The sequence below is a fragment of the Melampsora larici-populina genome (genome assembly GCF_000204055.1).
Source record: "Melampsora larici-populina 98AG31 unplaced genomic scaffold MELLAscaffold_10, whole genome shotgun sequence".
In the NCBI taxonomy this organism is placed as follows: Eukaryota; Fungi; Basidiomycota; class Pucciniomycetes; order Pucciniales; family Melampsoraceae; genus Melampsora; species Melampsora laricis-populina.
The window spans coordinates 1,418,064-1,444,236 of NW_006768774.1; the positions used below are offsets into that span (position 1 = coordinate 1,418,064).

At 37.8% G+C, this 26,173-nt stretch overlaps 5 protein-coding genes across 5 annotated transcripts; 4 read left to right on the forward strand and 1 right to left on the reverse strand.

The window, feature by feature from the left end:
• Positions 1-61: 61 nt before the first annotated feature.
• Positions 62-1,446, forward strand: MELLADRAFT_104703 (uncharacterized protein; the record flags this gene model as incomplete). The annotated part of the gene is made up of 5 exons (XM_007407744.1): positions 62-449; positions 527-583; positions 646-789; positions 878-967; positions 1,064-1,446. 5 exons carry the CDS (start codon positions 62-64, stop codon positions 1,444-1,446), a joined length of 1,062 nt encoding a protein of 353 aa, XP_007407806.1.
• A 1,819-nt stretch (positions 1,447-3,265) lies between these two features.
• On the forward strand, positions 3,266-7,674 carry MELLADRAFT_77272 (uncharacterized protein; the record flags this gene model as incomplete). Its single annotated transcript, XM_007407745.1, has 4 exons — positions 3,266-3,651; positions 3,716-4,047; positions 4,176-6,653; positions 6,728-7,674. 4 exons carry the CDS (start codon positions 3,266-3,268, stop codon positions 7,072-7,074), a joined length of 3,543 nt encoding a protein of 1,180 aa, XP_007407807.1.
• A 1,203-nt stretch (positions 7,675-8,877) lies between these two features.
• On the forward strand, positions 8,878-9,399 carry MELLADRAFT_29877 (uncharacterized protein; the record flags this gene model as incomplete). The annotated part of the gene is made up of 1 exon (XM_007407746.1): positions 8,878-9,399. A coding segment is annotated over one exon (522 nt), but the record flags the coding sequence as incomplete, so codon positions are not given.
• Positions 9,400-9,498: 99 nt separating this feature from the next.
• On the forward strand, positions 9,499-9,859 carry MELLADRAFT_31685 (uncharacterized protein; the record flags this gene model as incomplete). Its single annotated transcript, XM_007407747.1, has 2 exons — positions 9,499-9,588; positions 9,668-9,859. Coding segments are annotated over 2 exons (282 nt in total), but the record flags the coding sequence as incomplete, so codon positions are not given.
• A 13,891-nt stretch (positions 9,860-23,750) lies between these two features.
• Positions 23,751-25,784, reverse strand: MELLADRAFT_71349 (uncharacterized protein; the record flags this gene model as incomplete). The annotated part of the gene is made up of 4 exons (XM_007407818.1): positions 23,751-24,278; positions 24,370-24,439; positions 24,526-24,598; positions 24,697-25,784. 4 exons carry the CDS (start codon positions 25,007-25,009, stop codon positions 24,252-24,254), a joined length of 483 nt encoding a protein of 160 aa, XP_007407880.1.
• Between the last annotated feature and the right edge of the window lie 389 nt (positions 25,785-26,173).

Consider the following 26,173-nt stretch of genomic DNA (forward strand, 5'->3'; position numbering starts at 1 on the left):
CGAAAGGATATCTTTCTAATTTCTGTCAATACTATCATCTTTAAATTTTTACTTGTTCATAATGTTCTCTCAAAGCTTGATGCGTTCTATCATTCTTACTCTTCTTGCTAGCTCTGCAGTTGTTTTATCACAAGGCACCGCTGCCAAGACCAATGGTACAAGCGGCAAACCCAGTGGAACCGTTCCCAGCCAATCACCCTCGCCTTCAACCAACAAGACAGGCTCTGCTAAGCCTAAGTCAGACTCTCCAAATCAAAAAGTGATCGTCTGTACTGCCGGTTGGGCTCCAGTTGGTGACTCGAGCAAGTCGCACAAACCGCCTGTCACTAGCGCTCCTAAAACCAACACTCCAACCCCTGGGAAACCTTCGAATAGCTCAAAGATCCAAGCTCCTCGCCGTCGAGCTACAGACCCAGCCAAGGCACCTGCAGCCGACAACCACAAATCATGTAAGTCACATCTTCAATTCTTCGTCATCATACGCATTCCGAAGGTGGATGATTGACAAACCGGTTTGACCTCATAGTATGTGATACTGCAAAAGAGCGATATACATGTTCCACGGCGAATTGCAAGCCCAGTGGTAAGCGCGATCTTCACCTGAGCTTCATTCACGTCACCATTATTGAGTTTTTCTTCATTTAGGTGGTAAGAATCTCGCCGAAGCAACTGGATGCAAAGGTGATTCCAAGAAGGCTCAATGTTTGGCTTACAGGCCTGGTGTTAAAGGTGGTCAGATCAGTTTAGAGGCCCATACACCTCACCCCACTGAATCCGAAGGTTGGATCGGTACGTTAACTCTTTGATCTATGACTTCCAAAATCCATCTCTCTATGAAGACAACCTATATTGACACACAAATCGCATTGTTTCACAGAGTGCGCAGCCTTACATAAAATCGACCCGAAAGCTGGTCGCAACCAAAAAGTTGATACCATTGCTTGTCAAAAGCTCTCGATCCCCATGGGTAAGTCAAACATCTTTATAAAGGACTGTAACTTTTTCAAACACGAGCTCGACGGGGGCTGACGAAGCACTTCTTCCATTTTCACAAAAATCATAGAATGCACTGGCTGTGAAAAAATGAACAGTACCAAGGTTGAGAAACCAGCACCACGTACCATTGATCCTTCACACAATGCGACCAAAACAAACCCCGCTGCAAAACCCAAAGCAAGTGGAGTTGGAGCTCCAGCAAATGGCACTAAATCAGAGACTGGAGGGAAACCAAAGACTGGTACAGGTAGTAAGACTAATGGAACCACCATCACTCCTCCATCATCAGGAGGTGCCACGAAATCTGATCCTAATGCCAAACCGAAACCTAGCGCAAGTGCAGGTGCAAGTAGTAAGACGAATGGAACTGACTCTACTCCTCCAAGCAAAACTCCAAAGACCACTCAACCTTTAAATTCTCAACCAGCCAAAAATGCAGCTCGACAATAAACTTTTTTGGACTCTAAATTCAAATCATCCATCAATGTCTCGACGATCTTTCCATTCATTTCAATTCAATTCAATTTGAATCCTTCACTTTTTTTTCCTTTTCAAACGTCTGTTGACGAATGTTTTTGTAAAACTTGTGATTCAAATTTAATCTTCCTACCTTTCATTTTGTTTTTGTTCGGAAATAAGATCTCATTCATAAGCTAGTCATAGTATATCAGTTCTGTATAGAGAAGACATGGTCTCATCGCATACTAATACTAATCAAATCACTAGACTTTACATGTTTTTCTTTTCCAATCTCACTTTTGTTTCTTCACTTTTGTACTCAATCTTGATTCTTTTAGTAGTCTCTTGTTTTGTTTGTACAATGAAATCCACCAGTCCTGGATTGCACTTCAACTCACGCTGAGATTCGAGTATTGAGAATGGATGACAATGTTTTCCCTAGAACCACTCAATCAACTTGAGGGTATTAGAATATTCAAATGATCCATATGAGATTTCTAAACTAACAAGTAGAGAGAATAATGAAGAGCCTCAATTTTTGGATCCACATTGTATTCACTCTCAACTATTTACAAATTTACGATGAAATCCATCGAATCCATACAATCAATAAAGACGAATCTAGATGAGTAGAAATCATTTCCAACACTAAAATAGAACGTACGCTTCGTGATTCACAATTGATTTCTTCAAGAAGCAAAACAAACGGATCAACATAATTTCCTTAACACCCTGCGATTTCTTTTTACCATGTTTTGGATTTGGTTAGAGTTTTAAGATCCTAGTTGTGATCATTGGATTATTCTTGTTCATTTTTTGGATTGGGAATTGATGATGCAGAAGTATTTAACGAAATGATCCGTTACTTAATAGGATGGGGTTGTTGAAAGGTGATCCAATGTGAGTTTAATTTTTGTATAATGATCTAAATTTTTAAACATTTTTATCATCTGAAGTTAATCCTGATTCCTCCAACTTATAGTACTCATTTGAAAAGGTTTGAAAAATAATTATATATATATAGCTTAAACAAAACCCCTCTGGTTTGCTTAGACTTGACTCTTGTTACGTCAATATCTCTGAAGATTAGTTTCCAAGATACGACGGCACAAGAGGGTGGTTTCGTTCAGGAACTGATTAAGAAAAAAGATGAGATTTTGGAAAGTTCAATGATCAATTTATTTGCACATCACCAAAGTCTCTTTCATATTGAATCTTTTGTTCAATTTGTTTTTGATTCCGGTTTCTATTTTTTATGGTAAATTTATTAAAGTAGAATGTTATTCTGTTTGTGTATTTAATAAAGGAAATATCAGGACAAGAGTTGAGTGGATAGGATTTCAGGAAAAGGGCATTTTTGAATGTCTGCTCTGCGCTGTGCTGAAGATTGGGATTAATTTTATGGGCGTGTCAGTGAGTGAGAGTGCGGGTAGTGAGAGTCAGGCTGCGCGCATGTGATATTTCCGCAGAAAGATTGGGTGAGTGAGGTGCAGTTGAATTGAAAAAGAATCGATCACCAATAAAGAAACACAGCAAAGTACATACAACAACATACAACATCTCGATTTGAATTTACTCATCAAAATCAAATTCAATCTCAACAATACCCTACTACTTCACCTTCACCATCTTCTTTACCTTTACCATCACCATCACCATCACCAACATCAACATCAACACTATCAACAAGACTATCATGACGAATCATATCACTTCATCAAGACCTTCATCATTCATTCATCATTCACTTTTCATCATCATCATCATCATCAATCAACACTCTTCTTATTCTCAATCAATCTCAACCAACATGCCTTTACCACCCATGGAATGGATCAAACTCAAAACAACAGGTTCAAGTTCACCTCCACCTATCTCTCATGGTTGTTTAATCGGTCCTACTTTCACTTCTCAATCTTCACCCGTCAACACTCCTGGTTCAGGTTCAGCTTATCTTTTCGGTGGTCGTTCTTCTACTGGCACGACTACCAATAATTTATTCGTTTTAGATTATACTACTTCTATCTCTCCTGCTTGGTCTCAACCTACTTCTTCTCCTTCAAATACGATCTTTACTTCAACTCCTAATCCTAGATCTCATATGATTTGTGGTTGGGATGCTGCTTCGAATTATCGTAATCAACTTTCAGTCTTTGCTGGGAGATCAAGTGATGGAACACCACTTAATGATTATTGGTTCGTCGTTTTTCATTCAACACATTCATCTAACACTGATTGATCTCCTTTCCCAATCATCTAGGTACTTTGATCCAGCAAATTCATTTTGGGCAGAACCTATATCAGTCAATCCTAATAAACCATCTCCATTATATGGTGCAATAGGTGGTATCGATCCAACTTATGTACCAACTGCACCTTCAACATCGAGCGCTTTGATTTATATGGGTGGCTCAAATTCAACCTCAAGTGCTTCTTTATCGCCTTCTGGATTAATCATCGATGGTCAATTAGGTTCAAATACTAATACAATCACTCTCACTGTCAATGATCTTGGCGGTGGGGTGGGTGGAGATCCTGGGTCAAATAATTTAGTTAAAGGTAGATGGGGTATGAGTAGTACCATCATGTCAGGTAAAGTTTTGATTTCGGTTTGAATTGTGTATGGGGTGCTCACTTGAACTTTAAACTGATATTCGATTGTTGAATCAAACCAGGTTCAAAGCTAGTCATGTTTTCAGGATGTAATACTAAACCATCAGACGAATTTGTAGATTCACCTAATCCAACTTGTGCACTTACCAATGGAGGCATCTTGAATTTCGGATCCAACTTTTCACCTGTGACTTTAAATACCACTAGTACTTCATCATGGCAATCATTCAATTATTGTCCAGCTCCAAGGATAGGTGGTACGATGGTACCTAATCGAAATACATTTGATAGTTCTTATTCACAACAAGTGATTATGATTGGTGGTAGACCTGATTTAGAAAATTGGAATGATCAAGGTGGTTCAAATTTAGGTGAAGTGGATGTCTTAGATTTATCTTCAGGTACTTGGTCAAGAGTAATTCCAGCACAAAAAGAAGGTGAAAGGTTTACACAAAAAGAAGGTGTGATGGCTTTAGCTTTAGGTCATAATGTGGGTGCTACTTCTTCTTCTAATGGAACCACTGATATCTTAGTTTATGGTGGGATTGATGTGAGTACGGGTCAAGCTTCAAATGAATTATGGGTACTTCGATTACATGGTGGAAGGATGACAGGGAATGGAACGACATTAGGTGTACAGATGTCTTATTTACCTTCATGTGTGACTCCTACACCTAAAAACTCGCGTACTTCATCTCGAAATCCAAATCATTCAACCGATGATCAAAGTGGAACCGGACCCAGTTCGAATTTAAATGTTTCGGAAGCTCATACGTTTATGACCACTGTTGCATTAGGTTTAATCCTTTTATCTGTGACTGCTTTGAGGTATGAAGATCCTGGATTATTATCATTTAGGAGGATGTGGCGAATGCCAAGGTTATGGGCTCTGTTGACTGCATGGGTGGGAGTTTCGGCCGGTGTGGTTGTTTTGATATTTGGGGTCATTGCAGGATTCACTCATACTCGAATGTCGACTAGTAGTAGTAATAGTAGTAGTAACAGTACATCAAGCACGCCTTCTACTCGTCGAATGCGACGTAGTTTTTTTCACGATTCATCACCTAATCATGTTACCCCACTCAAAGTACTTACTACTTCAACACATAGCAAATTAGGATTAGCCTTAATGGTAGCAGGATGTTTTGCAGTACCATGTTTATATATCATAGGATGGATTTATGGAAAATATGAAGAAGAATATCAATCGAGAAAACCACAGTATGGAGAAAGAAGAAGATTAAAAGTTAAAGAATCGAATCAAATGAAAGATACCACCTCGATTTTCGATCCAAGGTATTGGGCTGAACAAATTCGAATTGCAAGATTAAACAAAACAAGAAAGATTGATAGAAGAAGTAAAAGAGAAAGTCAAATTGAAGGTATCCAAAATGGAAATCCAACTCGAATCAGTCAAACTCATCAGAATGGAATGATGGTTGGTGATGAAAGTATGGTGACTTCAGTTGAAAAATCGAGTTGTGGGATCGGATTAGAAAGTCCGATTGGATCACCTAATGAAAAAGACATTCAAAATCTTGAAAGGATCAATGATTCAACACATGGAAAGAATGAATCGACTTCTACTGCTCAAACTCGAATTGAATCGATTCCAAAACAAGAAGATGATCATCTAGAATTACAAGAATCGATCTTACCACAAGAGATTCCGATTACACCAGATGAGATTGAAGCTACTGTTTCTGAACATTTTGATGCATCTTTTCAGGGTGAATCGAGTGCTAGATTAACTCCATTAGCCATCAATTCAAATGTGATTGATATGAAAGACAATTCGATGACTGATCTTTCAAAACATTCAACAAGACCTGTTTTGAGAGCTTTACATAATTTTTCAAATACCCTTTTACCTTTCAATAAAACCAAAGTAGAGAAAAAGATGAAATCATCAACAGAAAAAGAAACTGGAACACAAGCATCATTCGAAGTAGTTAATAGACGATCAGCACTTTCGAAATCTAGATTAGGTTCATCACATGGAGAACGAAAAGGATTTAATCGAAGACTTTCACTTGACCTTTCGATTGAAATCGATCGAGATCAAAGCCGAGTAGAAGCCATTGAATCACATCGATCTAACTCGATTGAAAGGATCAATTCTTCAGATGATGATGATGAACACCATCACCACCATCATCACCATCATCATCCACCAGGAGGAATAGCAGTTGAAGATTTAATGAATGAACCAGTTTCAAATAGAGTAACAGAAGAGATAGTAGAAGAAGAAGAAGAAGAAGATTCGATTTATCAAAAAGCCATCAAACCACGTAAGAAGTTAAGAAGATTAGGAGATATGTTTTTTCATACGATTTTATTTTTAAGTAATGTGTTCTTGATCGTTAGTTATTTTACAATGGTTAGATCAAAGTTTAAATGGATTGGAGGAGTTTATTTGATAGGTTGTATTGGTTTATATTTCGGTATGGGATATTTGGCTTGGAATGGAAAACCTTCGTCTGAGTCTACTTTGGTGATCTTTATGTCGATTATTAAGAATGGTAGAAGTGGAAGTGGTAATCCTTCTGGACCTGGAACTGGAACCAATGGAGCTAATGAAAGAGGTGAGAAAGATGTTTCCTAAAGACATGTACATCTAGATACTGACGTTTTGATTGAAAATTGGGTTTCTGAACAGACGGATCGAACCCACCCGCTCAATTCTCAAGTTATGCACAACAACAACATTTACCATCCCCATCAGTGATCGGAACAGTAGCAGCCACAGAAGTAGGCATCAATGCACAAAACTTACGACCTAGATCATTAGCATCTACACTGATGTATCCGTTTGGATCAGATCCGGGTGATCCATCTCATCCTTCTCATCATCCGTTTAGAAGTTATTGGGGAAATGATCGATTGAATGAAGAAGTCGTTCAGGAAGATGAAGAGGGTAGAGAGGATGATGAGTATTGGAATGAGAGAGAGGTTCAGATTGTGACGACTGCTCCTAGAAGAAGGTTGGCTGTGGTCAATGGTTAAGATGGTTCATTTTTTGATTTTGATACTAGATTGGATTCTTCATACTGGATTGGGTTGGGGATGACCCTGGGGTTTGGTTTGGTTGATAAGGAAAATATGGTCAGGTTGAGATGACCCTGGGGTTTGGTTTGGTTAATAAGGAAAAGATGATCAGATTGAGATGAGGGTTTTTTGTTTTGTTTTTTTGCAATCAGTTTTTTCTATTTCTTCTTTTTTTCTTGATGACGATGACGATGATGATGATGATGAAAACTTTTGGATTTATATATACTCAAAACTCTTTGTTTTTACTGATTACTTTTGGTTTTCCTTTTGTTTATTTATTATATGTACCTACTCTCAACTCTCTACCTCCTCTTCTCTCTACTTAAAACTTGATGATGGTTTACTTGGTTTTTCTTTTTATTTTTCTCTTTTTCTTTTTGAAACTTGCTTGAATTATTTAAACATTCTTTTTATTTTTTGGTTTTTCATTTTTTTTTTGGTTTTTTTTTTACGATCTTCTTTGGATTTCTCTTTTTTGTTTCTTTGATTTTTTTTTTGGAAAATCTTGACCAAAAAAAAATCATAATAATAAAAGTTTTTAAAAAGTTTTACTTGAGTGATTGTTATGAATTGTATTTGTATATGAACGTACATAACATGAAAGAAAACAAAATTGGGGTTTAGTGTTTTTTTCTTCTGACATGTTTTGTGGAGTGTGGTTTATTTGGATTTAACATTTTTTTTTTGAATAGTGCTGATGTTGTTGAGCAAATCTCAACTTATAAAAGAATAGGCAGTTGAATGATTTCTTTGCTTTTTTTCATCTACACCAGTACACAAGAGCATGCTGGCAGGATGCAGCTGCAATGGATGAAATGTACATGCAAATGTTACCGTTTATGCAACATACTGCACCTGTCATAAAGCTATAGTATTAGCATCTTACACAGCCTTAACACAGCCTGAGTGTGAGCCATGTGGGTAACATTAGAAACCAATCCATGGGTTTGGTTTTAAATCCGATGGTTAAATTCATCATGAAGCTCTTGAACCATTTTTCATCTTTTAAAGACCAATCCGGTTGTGATTAGACTTGATCGTGTCAGAATTTTTACATGTCCTTTTAGGATTTAGCAGACCCTTTGATAGTTTAACTCCGAAACAAAATAATCTAAAGTCTTCTAAAACTTATCTTCTACATCGTGGTACACCGGTACTCCGATTTGATAGATTTCACACTTCTTGTCGTCATAGGAGATTTGAAGAAAAGGTGATGGATGATATGAACCGGTCGGTTGATAGTATAGAGTGATACTAAAAATGGATGATCAGTCATGAGGTCGGTCGGTGATCAAATTGGATGAAGCTTCATTATCAAAACCAAATTATTGATTGAATAGCAGTGATATAAATAGTAGCTCAGTCTTTCAGTCTTCTTTCATCGACTACTACTTGACATTTTTCATCGAGCCTCCCTCTTATAAAGAGTTCTTCAGTCTTCTTCTATTAAAGATTATTACTTAAAACGATATACCAACTAGGTATGTAGATAGATATTTAAATTCAAAGGTTTTAGAATTTAATTTACTGAATTTGTACACATCTTCTCATCAGATTCAAATGCTAATCAATTCAACTTCAACTCATCAATCTTCTACTAAAAGAAGATTATCGAATTTATTAAATCAAACAACTCGTAAACTATCGGATCTATCGACTTCTCTTATCAATCGTCAAGATCGTTTCACAAACTCAAACAACTCAAAACATTTTATCATCTCAGATTTATCATCATCTTCATCTTCTTCAAATACAATCAGTCCATTAAACGAATTATCATCACATCGTCGTAAGATCTTAGGATCAGTACCAGATCGATGGCCCATGTATAGTAATCAGATGAGTGATTATGAAATCCTAGAACCTATTGGATTTGGTGCTTCATCAATCGTTAGACTATCAAGATTCAAACCAATTCAAAATGAACTTTGTGCAATCAAGATTATAGATTTAGATAGATTAACACAAAAAGATGTAGAATCTTTGAGACGTGAAACTCAATTAATGTCATTAGCTAAACATCCTAACATACTTAGAGTTAGAGGTGAATGGATCAATGGTAGTCAACTTTATATTACCACTAGATTGATGAAAGCAGGTTCTTTATCTGATATTATTTCATATAGATTTCAAGATGGATTACAAGAATCGATCATTGCTACAGTTTTGATTCAAGCTTTGAGTGGATTACATTATCTTCATTCTAATGGTTGGATTCATCGGGATATCAAAGCGGCTAATTTGTTGATTGATGATGATGGAACGGTCTTGTTGGCTGATTTTGGTGTTAGTGTCGATCCTGGTGTGATTGATCAAGTGGTTTCGAGTACTCCTCCTAAAATCGGTTCTTCACCTCGATTCATCCCTGAACCTTTCATCACACCTGCTAATTATGGTTTCGTAGGTTCGGTTCCATTCATGGCACCTGAACTTATTCAAGGTTCAGATTATAACGATAGAGCCGATATCGTAAGTCTTCATCTTTCATTTGATCAACTTCTTCATACAGTGTTTTTTCTAATGAACTTTTCTTTCTTTGATGGGTTAGTGGTCATTTGGAATCACAGCACTAGAACTAGCCAATGGAAAAGCACCTCACTCACTCTTTCCTCCTTCAGATGTATTATTAAAAACAGTAGAAGATCCATCTCCAACCTTAAACCGAAAGCCAATTGGAATGGATTACAAATATTCGAAAACTTTTGCAAGTTTTATCGATAGATGTTTACAAAAATCACCTAATCTTAGACCATCTTCTTTAGAATTACTTTTGTATGAAAAGTTTTTTAATAAGGCTAAACGTAAACAAATCGTCATTAAGGAAATCTTGTTGGGTTTACCTCCATTGGAATCTAGACAGGAAAGAAGATGTGGTACGGGTTCGGGTTGTAAGAGATTGAACCCTACGATTGGTTGGGATTTTTCGACGACTGATTCGGATCTTGAACTGGATTCTACTTCTACTTCTCATGAAACTAAACCGATTGAAATCATTAATGAAAAAGAATTGATCACTTCTTCTAAATCTAATGAAGAAGTTCAAACCCATTCTATTTTAGATGAGAGTTTCTTTAATCAAGTAGTGCTTAGTCCTACTGAAATGATAAAACCTTGATGAATTTGGAATCATATCATTAATGATCATATCCTTTTTGGTTTCTTTTTGTATATCCTTTTTTTTGGAAAAAGATCATGGTTTTTTTGTTATCTTTTTTTACCCTTACCTCAGCAAAAAAAAAATCATTCAAACTTTTTTTCTTTCTTTTTTCTTTAGATTTTTCAATGGTTTTGATTCTGTATTACCAAAATTCTTTTTTTTTTGATTCTATTCTTTTTCGTTTTCGATATGTTTTTATTAATAGTTCTTTTTTTGATACTTCTATGTTCAAAGCTTTCTTTGTTTTTACGTATGATCAAATCTTTTTAAATTTCTTAAATGATCATGTATTTTTTTTTTTTGATTTTTTTTACATCATTCTTTTTTTGGGATCAGCTTCTTTTTTTTGCGTTGGAAAATATATAGAAAAAACCAATTGACTTGAAGGATGATTTTATCTTTTAAAGGTATCTGTTTATGCAAAAGTTTGATTCATTTGGGTGTTGTGAAGGAGTACAGCTTGGGGGAGATTTCTTAATGGAGAAAAACAAAGATGAAGAATTGTATAGCTGGATCAATTCACAAGAAGATTGTCATTTGTAATCCAAGAATGTCTGACAAGGTCTAGAGTTCAATGGCAAGTATGACACATACCATCAAATGTGTAACATCAGGTAAGGCTTATTATCAAGAGGTGTCAAAAGGCATTGGTAGGAAGTCTTTGAGTAAAAACTGATGGAAGTTGGATACTCTGGTGGGGTGCTTGAGTAGCACAATTTTTTGATATTTATCACATGGAGATATTGATTTCATCACATACACAATCTCATCTCTAGACCAGATTCATATTTCCAAAATGAATTTAATCTCTTCACAACTTGTGATTATCTTTTTTTGGTTTGGAGTTCATACAAGTCAACTCAAACAAGAGTATATATGGTACAGATGTGGGTATAATGTTAATAAAGTCTTTGGGTTAGTTAGTAAGTACTAGATTTCCAGCAATGATCACGTGATTCCAATCAAAACTTTGATCTTGATATATTGTGCTCAACATGTATGTCTTGAACTCTGGATTTTTTTACATATCAAAAAATTAACACTTTTTACATTTATCCATAATGTACAAATCTCATCACAAATGTAAGGCATCATTGACTAAATAGTCCTCTCATGGATAATGATCACTACTGATCTTTGGTAAACTATACTAGCTACTACTTGGATGACCAGCTTCCAAACAAAGATGTCAAGTGCTTTTATGATGAAAGAAGAGCTGATGGTGGAGTAAATCAATTCTTGTAGGTTTCAGATTGTGGAATATTTGTGGTAACAAATTATTTTTGTTAGATTTTTCCAAACTCATTCTCATCAAAAAATAACTATACAGTAGGTAATGTATACTGTGTGCAACATTGTGCCAGCGTGTTGCGTACAGAAATGCCAAGCAACAGAAACACCCAGCCAAGCAAAGCAACACAATGGGTCAGGCCATTGCCCAGTGCATTGATTGTCGGGGTGTAAAATCATACCCCATTGTGAGCAATGCAACCCTGCAATAGGTGAGCCCCAGCAGCTCCCCAACAGGGAATCTGTCAGCCCTGAGCCCTGTGTACAGGACCATGGACTAACAAACACACATGTAAACACATTTAATACATATGTAAATAATATGTAAATATATGAAACTTGTTTAAAACCATAAGAATTACAACTCATGGCTCAGTTTCAAGAGTCACTTAAGTAACAAGACTTTTAACCTCATAGTAAAACCTAACCCAAACCTAACTCAAAAGAAAAGCAAACCTAAGTGCCAACCACAAGTTGACGCCTAGGTCTGGAATATATAAACCCCTCTTCTTCCCACTCTGGAAGAAGAAGAACTTCATATCATTACACAACTCATCATCACAACTTACTTGATTCTTCACCAAGAATATTGAGTACAGTGATATTGTTGTACTTTGATTGTCATAGTTCTTTTCTGTCTTTGTTCAGGTCATTGTAAAACCTCAAGTAGTGTTCTGAGCTTGTGGGACCAATAGCTAACAGAACAAGCTTGGAATTTACAAAGGGCACCTCATTAGAGAGTCTAAAGTACCCAGCGGCACCTCTGATTCTTCAGAGTCTAAAGTACTGCAGGCTTGGTAGTTGTAAGATCAACCCAAGCTCAGAGTAGGATCCTTAGAAGGACTACTTAGCCATCCCACTGGCCACAAATCCTCTCATTAGAGGTCAACTAACTGTAGTCTTCGCTTGGGTGTAACAAGTGAAGGCTTCATCGTTGACTACTCTTTACTTTTCTTAGTGAAGAGTTAGCCCAACAGTTGCTGACTCCTCACAATTTGGGGGCCTCATCCGGTTTTTGTTCCTACAGACCTTTTTCTGTCCAGTTCTCATTTTTCTTTAATTTTTTACTTTACTTCAATTTTATATAACAAAATCAAGAAATATAAAAAAATCTATTTCATTTCATTTCTTTTTCATTTTACAATTTTCTCTTTTTCTAATTTTTGAGATCACATTTGATTGAGATCACAAGTATTGACCAGCTTTTATTTCAAATTGTAATTGAAGTCATCAAAATTCTTCTTTAGAAGACACTACTCAATTACCATCAAAGACACCCCATTTTTTGATTCAATTGAGATCAATCAGTGGGATACTTATTTACACACTGAGAAAAGAAAATCAACAAGCCATTACATACATATATAGCATCTTTTATACTACTTTGTCTTTTAGTAATTGTGCTACATATATATTACAGTCTGTGTGCAGTAGTAATTCCCCATTTTGTTGAATTACTTGTCCAATATAGTAGACAGAGCACGTGTGTGGTTTATTACACAGTGTGTGAAGGAAGTGTAGTGTAATTTACATACACCTTGGAATTCCATTCTCAGACAATTCAGAAGTCGGGATAGCAACTTACATAAGCATATTAGCTTTATAACAGTGTCAAGTGTCAACAATTGACAGCTTTGAGTCAATTGTCACAAACTTGTGTCTTAGGGTGGGAGGGTAATCTTCACTAGCCCACTAAATCAACAAACCATAGTGGCAATCATCAAAACCACAACGTCAACCTCCCTTACGCAACATTGACCATCATTATTGGACATTTGAAGTCTACAATTATCGGACAAACACAATCAACAACAAACCATATCAAGTTGAGATAGAGAAAACTACAAACGGAACAAGCTCATCTTCATTTCACATTATTCAAACATTTTCAACCAGAGAAGATTATTGAGGCAACTCTCTGTTGGTTTACTCATTTCATTTTTTTTCTTCTCTCATTATCGAAGAAGAAGTTGACATCAAAATTTTCTTTCTCCATTAGGGACCTTTCCTTGTTCTGGAAGTTTCCGGACGAAAGCACCCTAAAACCACGATCAGAAGCTATAAAAGCATTAGACTGTCTCCTTCAAACAATCTTTCCCTCAACGATTTCAGCTCTTTAATCGTATCAAGACTATCAAACTTTTTCGTTCGTATTTCTCTACTCGACCTAATTATCATTTACTCATTTACTCATTTTATCATTTTTTTTGTTTTTGATCATTTAATTCCTTTAGACTGCAATCAAAACCAGGCCTACAAGCCATCAAAGAGTACTTACAACAGTCAGTAGTTGTCTGATTGATTCTACTTTGTGACTATCTGACTCAAGTTGTGATTTGTTTTTCTGATTTTTTTTTGAATTCCATTCTTCATATTTTTTTTGTTTTCATACTCCTAAGTGGGTCCTTTAGAATCAAACGAAAGATCTTTGTTTCAAGACCTCACTAATCGCATTCACGACGTAGCCAGCGAAGTTGGGACCTACTCTCCCTGTAGTACTCCAGCCATTAACGGGACCATCGCCTCAATCGACGGACAGTCCGTTATTTCCGAAACAACACCATTACCACCTCGATTCCAACCGGAAGCGACTGAAACCCCAACACCATTGGGTAATATACTTGATTACATACAAGACCCAGGTTAGTCATATTGATTTAAAAAGTTATAAATACTATTGTTAACATAATTTTTTCTTTATTTAAAAGACCAGATCGAAGCAGTCAACCATTTAGAAAACCAAAGTGAGCATTGGTTTCTTTTTAAATCTACCATATCCAACTTGTTATTTTTGATTTATCTTGATTAAAATCATTCTTCTACCATGTCCGATCGCCCTCGAACTCGCAGTGAATCGCGAAAACGAGCAAGCGGCCCAAATGCAGGTACCGAGCGCCCCAGCGATCCCACCAGAGCGAGTGAACCAATCGGTCGAAGTTCAACCGATGGCGGTAGAACCAGCGAGCGCGGCAGGTCAACGACCCGAGGTAAGAGGAGAGGTCCTTTTACCTCAACCCCATTACGTGCAGGTGCTGATTATCCTGCTATAGGGAGTACCAATCGAGCCAGTGCCCCAACCCCAAGCACCAGTGCGATTGGATCCAGAGGTCACGTACCTCTGGAATTCCCTGCACGCTCAGTATCTGAGGTGGGAGGGAGCGAAGGCAATGGATCGAACCCTTCCAGACACGAAACGCATCTGGAAGGAGTCGGTTTTCGAGGCTCGCCGAGCTTGGCGAAAGCTAGTGTTCAACCACAGCTACTCGGACGAGGGCATAGCCATGGAGGTGAGCAAATGGCTACGCCCTGGTACCCAACGATGGCGCCCGATTTGGATCAACCCCTTCGAATTCAGGGAGTTGACGGACGAGGAGATTCAAAAACTCCAACCTCATCAAAAAAATCCGACTCACCTCAACAAGAAGAGACGATCCGACAATCGATCCAATCATTGGGAAAACGATCGCAAGAAGCAATCGTCAGTCTCGAACTCCGAAGCTGTGATGAAGGCTCAAGCAGCTATGGGTCACTACCTGATCAGGCAAGAAACCCGCGGCCGCTTCAACCACGGCAATTAACTCTCGAAGATGAGAGGGTAGTAAGTTTATTTCGTTCCATTCTTGATCAAGATCTAGTGGAAAGATGGACTAATAAGATCGATTTGGCCATTCAACCAGTTGTGCATAGGTCCATTAAGGATAAGGAGTGCATTGCTTATTTTACTGAATGTGTGAAGAAAGTACATGAGAATGTTAAAGTAGTCCATAGTAAAGTAGCTTATGGTTTGAATAACTATAACTCTATTCTGTCAGACCTTGTTCATCATCTTGAAATACAACACCAAGATTTAGTTAGTGAAAATGCGAAGTGCCACAGTGAGTTATTGGATTTGTTTGACATCCAAAAAATTCCTTTAGATAGAGAATCTTTAGTTGAGATGTGCAACATGGTAAGTAGTGAGATTGGAATGCTACTGGATGAGAAACTCGGACTTGCTTTGAAAAACCAAAGCAGCCCTTTACTATCAGAACCAGATAGCTTGGAGAAAAAAGTGTTAAATACAAAGATTGATCAGCACTTTAATAAACACTTTAGTGAGTTAAGTCATCAGATGAAGAAAGCCCTTGATGAAAAATTTGACTTGTTGTTGGGAGAAACACTTGATCAGAAATTTGATCAACTATTTGGAAATTTGAGCAATAAATTGGAAGGGGGAATCACAAACAAAGACTTGCTTGAACAACAATTACAAGCTGAGAAAATTTTACATTCCAGGTTGGATTATTTGGAAAATTATCTTAAGGATATGGATCAAACAGGAAAGATCCAGAGAGAGCAGATATTAAAGGAAGTTGTGCAGATTAAAGATGCTGTGAATTTAAATCCTAGTGCAGGAAAAGCACAAGGTATGGTGTTGGGGGAGACCCCTTCGAGGAACTTTCAAAAAGAAAGTCTTTGGAGAAAAGATGAGGAGATGGTTGCTTCACCTGCAACTGGGAAGAATCCTGAGGATGTGAGACACTTACTCAGTGATCTGAAAGAGCAGATTGCAGCTATTGAGCGTGGAGGGAGAGAACCCTCATTGGTAGTCAAAGAGAACAGTGAGGCACAGGAATACAAAGCGGCTATCAGCAAAGCTTTGCGCCGGGACTGGCCTAAAGACTGGCCCACATTTGATGGGGAAGGTGAATACAACCATCAAGAATTTATTGATTGGGTTGACAGAACGTCCAAAGCCATGCAAATGCCGGATGAACTTATTGTAGCTAAACTGGGCATTGTGTTCCAAGGAGTGGCCAGACAATGGTTCATAGATTTGTCAAAAGATGAAGATCTTCAGACCTGGGCGGAATGGAGAACAGCCATGCATGAAAGATTTGGGAATCAAGCGTGGAAAAATAAAATGCAAAAATTATATATGTCTGACCAGTTTATACCAAGGTCAAATGTGGATTGTGTTAAGTGGGCAAATAAACAGAAGCAGCGGGTGCAAGCTTTCCTGCCCACAGCCACACAAGAAGAGCTTGTTGAAAAAGTCTTGTGGCAGTTACCAGGAAGCATGAGGATCTTTGTCACAAGCAAACTCAAAGAGCCAGCCAGATGGACTGACTTTTTGCTTGCTTTAGAGGACATTTGTAAAACATTGTCAGAAAGAAGGAATACCCAAGCAGTAATCAAGGGTAGACCCTTTATTCCAAGGACAGCTGAACCTCCAACCAACAGCAGTGCAAGAGCAACTGTTGGATCAGCTGACAAGAAAAGCGGTAAAGCATGTCACACATGTGGGAGCACAGATCCTACACATGTGTGGAAAACTTGTAAAGGTAAACACAAAGCTATAAATGAGGTTGATACTGAAGAGACACATGATCAAGACATTGCAGAAGTAGGCATGGAGTTTGTGGAATATGTTAGTGACGAAGAAGATATCTTTGGGTTACTGCAGGACGGAGAAGTGGAAGTCATTGAAAGTAATTTTTGCACTGACATAGATATTTCTCAGTTACAAGCGGAAGCAGACATGCCCATAATTGGCCATACTAAAGACGGTATACAACACATCTCAGATGCCAAGCTGCTCAAATCAAAACCATCAGCAGGCAGAGCTCACACATTAGGCTTCCATAGTCTTACAAGGGTGATTGTCGAAGGTGTAGAAGCGGAGATGCTTTTGGACAGCGGAGCATCTTGTTCTGTGGTGGGGAGCATTTATTTGGGCACCATTGTTCCTGATTGGAAACACAAACTTATGCCATGTAATGATAACATGAAATTCTCCGGATGCGGAGGAAGTTTGTTTCCTTTAGGTGTTATTAACTTGAAAGCAATATTTCCCCATAAACAAGGAGGGGTCCGCATTGACGCAGAGTTTGTGGTTATGGAAAACTCACACACAAAGTACTTCATCCTTGGAGATGATTACCTTGGCGCGTATGGTATTGATATTTTCCACAGCAGAGAAAAGTATTTCACCATTGGAAATGATGTTAAGAAAAAGAAGTTTGGACTACCACTCCAAAGACCAATTTTAGCAGGACTAAGGGTCACTCAGTCTGAAGACCAGCCTGAAATTGAACCTGTGGGGACACAGATGTCTCAAATGCAGAAGGTTGAAGAAGGAATCAAAGAAGCAGCTTTCTCACCTAAGCTTGAGCCAGAGCAAAAAGGAAAGTTTGTAAAGCTTATTCATGAGTATTGTAACGAATTTGGGCTAGGAGATTCCCCTTTAGGAAGCATCAAAAGCCATCCCGTCCATGTTCAACTCAATATTGAGAAGCCTTACCCGCCTATTCTGAGGAAAGCAGCTTATCCTGCTAGCCCCAGGAATAGAGTAGAGATTGAAAAGCATATTGAAGAGCTGCTGCAATATGGAGTTATCCGTAAAGTAGGAGAAGATGAAGAAGTAGATATAACTACACCAGTCATAATAGCCTGGCATAACGGTAAATCAAGGCTATGTGGTGATTTTCGAGCATTGAACACATACACAGTGCCAGATAGATACCCACTTCCTCGTATTGAGTATGCGCTCACGAACCTTGGAAAGGCTTTGTATATTACACTCATGGATGTAATGGAAGGTTTCCATCAGAATATAGTAGCAGAAGATAGCAGAAAATTCCTGAGAATCATCTGCTATCTAGGTATTTTTGAATATCTGAGGATGCCATTTGGAATCAAGAATGCACCAGCATTTTTCCAGAGGATGATGGACATAGAGTTTTCTCAAGAATTGCGGGAAGGCTGGGTCATCATATACATTGATGATATCATCATCTTTCATGATAACTGGGAGGATCATATCAAAGGAGTAGAAAGGATCCTACAGAAAGTACGAGAGATGGGTATGACTATTTCCCTTAAAAAGAGTCATTTTGGTTTTAACAGTGTAAAAGCTTTGGGCCATATTGTGTCCGGTTTATGGATTGACATAGACCAGAACAGAGTAGCAGCAGTTCTGAACAAGCAATGTCCACAGAACATTAGTGAACTGCAAGCCTTTTTGGGATTTGCAAGCTACTATAGGAATTACTTGCAAGATTACGGGAAAATCTCCAGTAGTTTATACAAACTTCTAGGCAAGGGTGTTGCATTTGAAATGACCAAGGAAAGGACAGAGGTGTGGGCCACTATCAAACAGATGATTAGTAGTGCTCCACTATTATTGCAACCAGATTTCACTAAACCTTTCAAACTCTATGTAGATGCTTCTTTTGATGGTTTAGGAGCAGCACTTCATCAATCCAGGATCATTGATGGGAAGTTGCAAGAGGGACCAATTGTGTTCATATCACGCAAACTGAAAGACAGTGAAACCAGATATGGGTCTCCACAACTTGAAGCTCTGGGATTAGTCTGGGCGCTTGAGAAACTCCACTATTATTTGGATGGAGCGTACTTTGAGGTCATCACTGACTGCACAGGAGTCAGGTCTTTGATGAATATCAAAACTCCAAATAGGCATATGCTTAGATGGATGCTTGCAATCCAGGAATACCGGCCTTATATGACCATTACACATAGACCTGGAAAAATGCACAACAATGCAGATGGATTGAGCAGAATGGCTTTACCCAATGATGAATCCAATCCAGCATGGGAGCCTGAGGAGGTAGAACTCGACATCCCAGTGATGGGATTGAGTTTGGCTGAACTTAGTGATGAATTTTTTGAAGAAATTCAGAAGAGTTATAATAACGATCCTAACACTACAAAGTTGATTAAGATTATGAGTCAAGATAAAATAGATATGTCTTTAGTTACCAGTTTGGATTCTCCATGGAAGGAACTTTACGCTGAAGGAAAATTTTCTTTGCAATCTGGATTACTCTATTACAGAGAAAAGCATACCTCTGTAATAGTACTTGTGGATAAAGCTCATAAAGAACAAGTGCTCAAAGTATGCCATGATGAGATACTTGCAGGACACATGGGTGAAGATAAAACACTAGAAAAAGTTTGTACTACGGCATGGTGGATCAAGAGAAACCTGGATACCGAGATGTATGTTAACAGCTGTGAAAGATGCCAGAAGGCTAATAAAGCTACTGGAAAGAGGTATGGCCTATTACAACACATCCAAGAGCCAACATACCCGTGGGAGATCATTAATATGGATTTTGTCACAGCACTTCCACCAGCAGGAGTAGAGAACTATAATGCTTGCCTGGTTATTGTTGATAGGTTTCCAAGACGAGCCAGATTTCTGCCGTGTTACAAGGAGTCCACAGCAATGGATATAGCGCTTCTATTTTGGGAAAGACTGATTAGTGATGTGGGACTTCCAAGAGTCATCATCAGTGATAGAGATCCTAAGTTTACTTCAGAATTTTGGAAAGGACTTTACAGTCTAATGGGCACCAAATTAGCATTCTCTACCGCACACCACCCACAAACAGACGGGCTTGCAGAGAAAATGATTCAAACCTTATCAGAAATGGTAAGAAGGTATTGTGCGTTTGGACTTGATTACAAAGACAAAGACGGGATTACACATGACTGGAAAAGCTTACTTCCTGCCTTGGAGATAGCTTACAACAGCAGTATACACAGTAGCACAAAAAAGAGTCCTTTTGAAGTGGAAAGAGGGTTCTGTCCTAGACTTCCCAGGGACAAATTTCGGAGTAGGGATGTGGATATTCACCCTACCTCTTTAAGTTTTGCGACAATGCTAAATAGAGCAAGGGAATATGCTACTAGGTGTGTCAGAGAGTCAGTAGAATATAACAAAGAGAGATGGGATAAGTCGCATCAAGAGCCTGAATTTTCTGTTGGGGAACAAGTCCTGCTTTCCACTGTAAATTTCAATAATATCCAGGGACCTAAGAAATTACAAGATCAATTTGTGGGACCTTTTGTGATATCAAAACTAGTTGGCACAAATGCAGTTGAACTGATATTACATGGCGAGTTGGAAAGGAGGCATCCTGTGTTTCCAGTGTCCTTGATTAAGAAGTACACTCCACCTGAGGCTAGTGATATTAGACAAACGAAGACAGTACCAGTAGTGGTCATACCTCCATATGAGCCAGAAGGAGAGAAAAAATTTCTAAAGATACTTAAAGATAAAAGGGTCAAAGACAAGGATGGTAAGGACACCATCTTATACCTGGTGAGATATAAAGGTAAAGGAGCGGATGGAGACGAATGGCTCCCAGGGGATAAAGTACCTAACTCAAAAGTAACTCTTAGAGCTTTTAGAGCAGCTAAGAGAGATACAGCAATTCAGTAGAAGGATAACCTTCTCTGGTGGTGGGGAATGTCAGCCCTGAGCCCTGTGTACAGGACCACGGACTAACAAACACACATGTAAACACATTTAATACATATGTAAATAATATGTAAATATATGAAACTTGTTTAAAACCATAAGAATTACAACTCATGGCTCAGTTTCAAGAGTCACTTAAGTAACAAGACTTTTAACCTCATAGTAAAACCTAACCCAAACCTAACTCAAAAGAAAAGCAAACCTAAGTGCCAACCACAAGTTGACGCCTAGGTCTGGAATATATAAACCCCTCTTCTTCCCACTCTGGAAGAAGAAGAACTTCATATCATTACACAACTCATCATCACAACTTACTTGATTCTTCACCAAGAATATTGAGTACAGTGATATTGTTGTACTTTGATTGTCATAGTTCTTTTCTGTCTTTGTTCAGGTCATTGTAAAACCTCAAGTAGTGTTCTGAGCTTGTGGGACCAATAGCTAACAGAACAAGCTTGGAATTTACAAAGGGCACCTCATTAGAGAGTCTAAAGTACCCAGCGGCACCTCTGATTCTTCAGAGTCTAAAGTACTGCAGGCTTGGTAGTTGTAAGATCAACCCAAGCTCAGAGTAGGATCCTTAGAAGGACTACTTAGCCATCCCACTGGCCACAAATCCTCTCATTAGAGGTCAACTAACTGTAGTCTTCGCTTGGGTGTAACAAGTGAAGGCTTCATCGTTGACTACTCTTTACTTTTCTTAGTGAAGAGTTAGCCCAACAGTTGCTGACTCCTCACAGAATCTGAATGAGATATCCTGGACCTTGAACCCTTCCTGCATCTACAGGCGTATTGGAGCAATCCCTCACACAAACAACCTCTTCTCAATGAAATCATGGCCAGGTTCAGCAGACCTTTTGAATACTTTGACCAGCCCCATCAAGCACTTACACTCTTCAACTTCAAGATCATTCTTGAAAACTTTCTTAATCATTCATTCACGTTCAATCAATTGCTGCCTCTGACTCTTGATTATTGTTTTTTTCAATTCCTTTTTTGATTCTTCATATGCTTTCTTCTGTATTTATGAGCATATGCTCTCATTTCTCTTTATGCTATACCTACATTTGCAATTCTAAGTGAATGGTTTTGATTCATCTGGCAGCTTGATCCTTTAATGTATGCAATGGGAAAAACAGGGTGAGAAACTGTAGCAACAGCTCTTTGTGTTGCACACAACACAACAAGATTTGTGATTGCCTGTTGTGTTGTGCGGTTTGAGGTATGAAATATTTTTGCTGTGTTGGTTGCAATGACCTGTTGCCCACAATGCAACACAACACAACAGTCCAACATTGCTCTGGCTTTGTGGCCTGAGGCCCAATCTCAGGCATTGTGTATTTTTTTTGGGTCTGGATTAAAAAAAGGTGTACAAGGGTCAAGTTGTGGTTGCCCACGGGTGAATCACATAACTTATTGGTTAGGTGCTCAATTTGTTGACCAATTCCAGTTGATCTTATAACCACTGCACTACAGGAGCATGCCTGGGACCAATGTATAGCCTGACTGGTACCTTACAAGCTTAAGTATCTAGCCTAATCCCAGGCCCAAATTTTGACCTACTGGTGAAAAAAAACTTGACCAATGCCTTGGATGATCCCACATATGGATTGAGTAAGCATCTTCTGCTGAGTAGACCTGTCTACTTATTGATCTGAGATACTGTCATTATGGTAGTGAGCTTTGAGCTCAAAATTGAACTTTTGTCTAGCTGGTCAAGAGGTAGTACATAGTACACTTGATCTACTGTAAAGTTTCAAATTTAGTAGTCACAAGAAATTCTATTCACCCACAGTCCCTCTCATTGAGACTTGAATTATTAGTACCATAGTATATTTTATTAGTTCCACCCCTTAGGGTTTCACGGGTTTACTGAATTCCTTTTCTCTCACATCAAATCTTGCAAAACATCAGACTCCAGAATTATAGTACATTACAATTTTATTCAATTAATTTTTCTAAAACAAGATAATCAAATATTTACAAACCAATTCCCTTGAAAAGCCTTGAAGGAAACCTCTGGTCAAATCATCACCTTTCACATCACAAACATCAAAAATTTGCACCTCAAAACCCCCCTTTTTGTTTCACACCCATCTGGGCAGTAATTAACAAAAACACCTTTTTTGGTCACACACATACATGGTTTTTCACCAAAAAAATCTCCCAAAAAACCACTTTTTTGTCACAAACTTACATAGGAACATACCTGGGTCTTAATAAGGGCCAGCTAAAAATCTTTGTTGTCTCCAAAATCCAATAGAGTTATTATTTATAGATGTTTTGGGATTTCAAAAGAGTGTTTCACAGCAAAGACATAAGTAGTATTCCAAGATTCTAATGATTTTTTTCTTATATTTCTCTCTTTCATGATCCTCTTTCAAAAATTAGAAGTTTAACAAGATAAATCATACATCTGTTTTATCTCCCTTGCCTGAAATCTGTGTACATTCTCAAGGACACAGAAAGATATTTTGGGTTCTCCTACATTTTTTATCACCAAAGCTCTCTGGCTGGTTAGGCTGGCCCTGGTCCAACTGGTTGAGGGGCTCTGACAACACTTACTTTGGCCAAGGAAAATGTCAAAAGTAGGGGGTTTCACCACATTTGACTCAAATTTTCAGTGTTTTTGTAGCTTATTGCACTGTATCTCTGACTTGACTATGCTGTGAAGTACATAGCTAGTTATGTAAAGCCACAAAATCAACCCATGGCCCAAATACCCACAAAATTCAAGTGATTTGGCTTGGAAGCCTTGTCAAACTTTGTGGAGATTGAGTGGATATGGACACTTCTCTCTTCTCCTGATAATGCTATGTGCTGCAAGCTCAAATTAATATTCTGGATTTCTTCAACGCCCAAGAATTTCACTTTGATAACTCAATTTCTTGGTGTCTTCCCAAAAAGATAATTCACACAACATGTTGAAGTAGATGGCATTATGAATCAGCAATGAATAGGATATTGGATAAAGATCAAAGAGTTAAATTATACCTTGTGTGAAACCGCATTGAAAAACATCAGACGATTTAGCAAGGCAAAGAAAAATCCTCAAAAAAAAATGAATAAATGGAATTAAACACCTTTAAAAAAGAAAATAAAAAGACTATTGACAAAATCATGATAACCCAGTAGAGAGAGAGAGAAAGAAAGAAGAAAAAAAAGGAAATTTCAAATTAAATTAAGCTCTTCTTCAAAAAAAAGAATCAGAGTCTTAATTTAATTGAAAGGAAGAATGGAGATGAGAAAATTGGTAAGAGGTACACTTGAAAAGGATGAAAAGTAATGTACGTTTAGCAAGATAGAATAAAAAAGAAATGATCCCAAAAGAAGAGAAGAAAAATTGGTGAGATTTATGATTCTGAATGGAATGATAGTTAGATAGTGAAAGGTTAACCAGAGATTTCATCTGGCTTATGCTCCAACCATCTTACTTCCGACCTAATTAAATAAAATCGAATGATGAAAATCAAGTCAATGACGATGATCATAGCCAGGCGAGAAGAGTGATTTCAAAGGGAGATTAACTAACCGTTCTTTCGCTTTCTAGTTTAGCTTTATTCTTCGCAAAAGCTGCCTCACGGCAAGAAGTCATGTTGAGACTGTTGAATGATAGAAATCAAAAGTTAGCCAAAGGCATTTAACTAAAAAAGGATGAATGAGGTCAGAGGTCAAGAGAGAGGCTTACCAAGCATGATCTTCTGGAAGTCGATGACGAGCACAGAATTGAAAAGTACAATGTGGACAATCACCAACCAAACCTGTATGAAGACAATTAAAATCCAAAAAACACCACCAAGTCCAGCACTCAGGCCTAAACTCGAATCCAAGAGAAAACAGTTAAAACACAAAGACTTACGTAATGCAGGTTGAGAACACTGAGATTCATTGACACTATTCTTGGCATGTTGACATCGTTTCTTGGGAGCACCGCCTCTGAGTCGCATAGCCACCTCAGCCGTGATGAAATCGACTTGATGGTTTTCGATTTGACCATCCCAAGGTTTACCGGACCTTGAAAGACGAAGTGAAGAAACAAATGAGTTGGGTAGATTGGCATATTCACAAACGGCTTGTAAGATTTCATTTGGATTTCTATAGTTTGATGAGTTTTGTAAAATCATAGTTGCTGAACCTGGGAATGGTAAACTGAGTAAGATTTGAGGAGCCATTGAAAGAAGAAAGGATTGAGGGATTGGTTGATGTAGTTGATTGATTAGGAGGTTAGGTGATATAAGACAAGTGAAGATCTAGTAAGTGATGTTGATGATGAAAGGTGATTTATAGACTGTGTAAAGGTGTAGTAAGACGAGCTTGAGAGTGAGATGGTTGGAGTAAAGAAATGCTTTGAGCAATTGGAAAGTATTTATAAGAAGATTGATATGAAATGAAAATAAGAACGATGAGTTGAAGATGAAGAGTATCGAGATCTGAAGAGGGCTTTATATATGAAATGAAGTTTCAAGTTTTATCGAGAGTTTAATTAAAATAAGTTTTAAGTGAGTAGTTAAGGTAAAAAAATGTGTGTAGGTAGGGTAGGTTTTCAAAGGGGATACAACGGTCAAACCACCCAAATCAATCAAATTATGAAATTCAAGTTTGAATGGAATTTGATTTTGGTTTGATCAAGAGGATGATCAGGATAAAAGAAAAAAAGAAGTAAAGTTAAAAAAGAGAAAATTGATATATAGGTGGTTTTAGGAGTGAGTTCTGATTGTTGTTGTTGTTGTTTGTAATTTGAAGATTAATGATTTGAGAATTGGAGGAGATCCTTGTTGTTTCTTGTTAATTTCTTGATGGATTTGATGATGTGATCAATGGATGTTCTAATGAGCAGCTTTTATCTGTCTAAACTTCAAGATTGATGATTTCTGAGTAAAAGTAGAATGATGATTTCAGTGATGGTCAATGATGATTTCCTAAAACACAACCAAGCATCAGTTATTTATTCTCCAGTCAAAGGCTTTCGTAGTGAGTGAGTCAGTGGGGGGGGGCCGCGTAATCCAACTTGAAAAATGAAACCAAAAGAGGTTACGTCAGCGTTTGATCAATTGACTGAAACTGTAATGATTAGATATGTAAATTACATGTGTACATTCCACTTTTCGATTTGTCTCCACGATCTTGACCGAGTCTTGACTCTTGAAATGACTTGTGAATCACGATCGATGAAACTTTATTTTCCATTTTCATTTCAAATCTTTCAAACTCATCTCCCCTTGACAATCTTGAGAGAACCATGAAAAAATCAACTCCACTTCAAACTGACATCTTGGACAGATCTCTTTAAAGGGCATCGTCGTCGATTCGTTTACATAATTCCGACTCGATTTTAT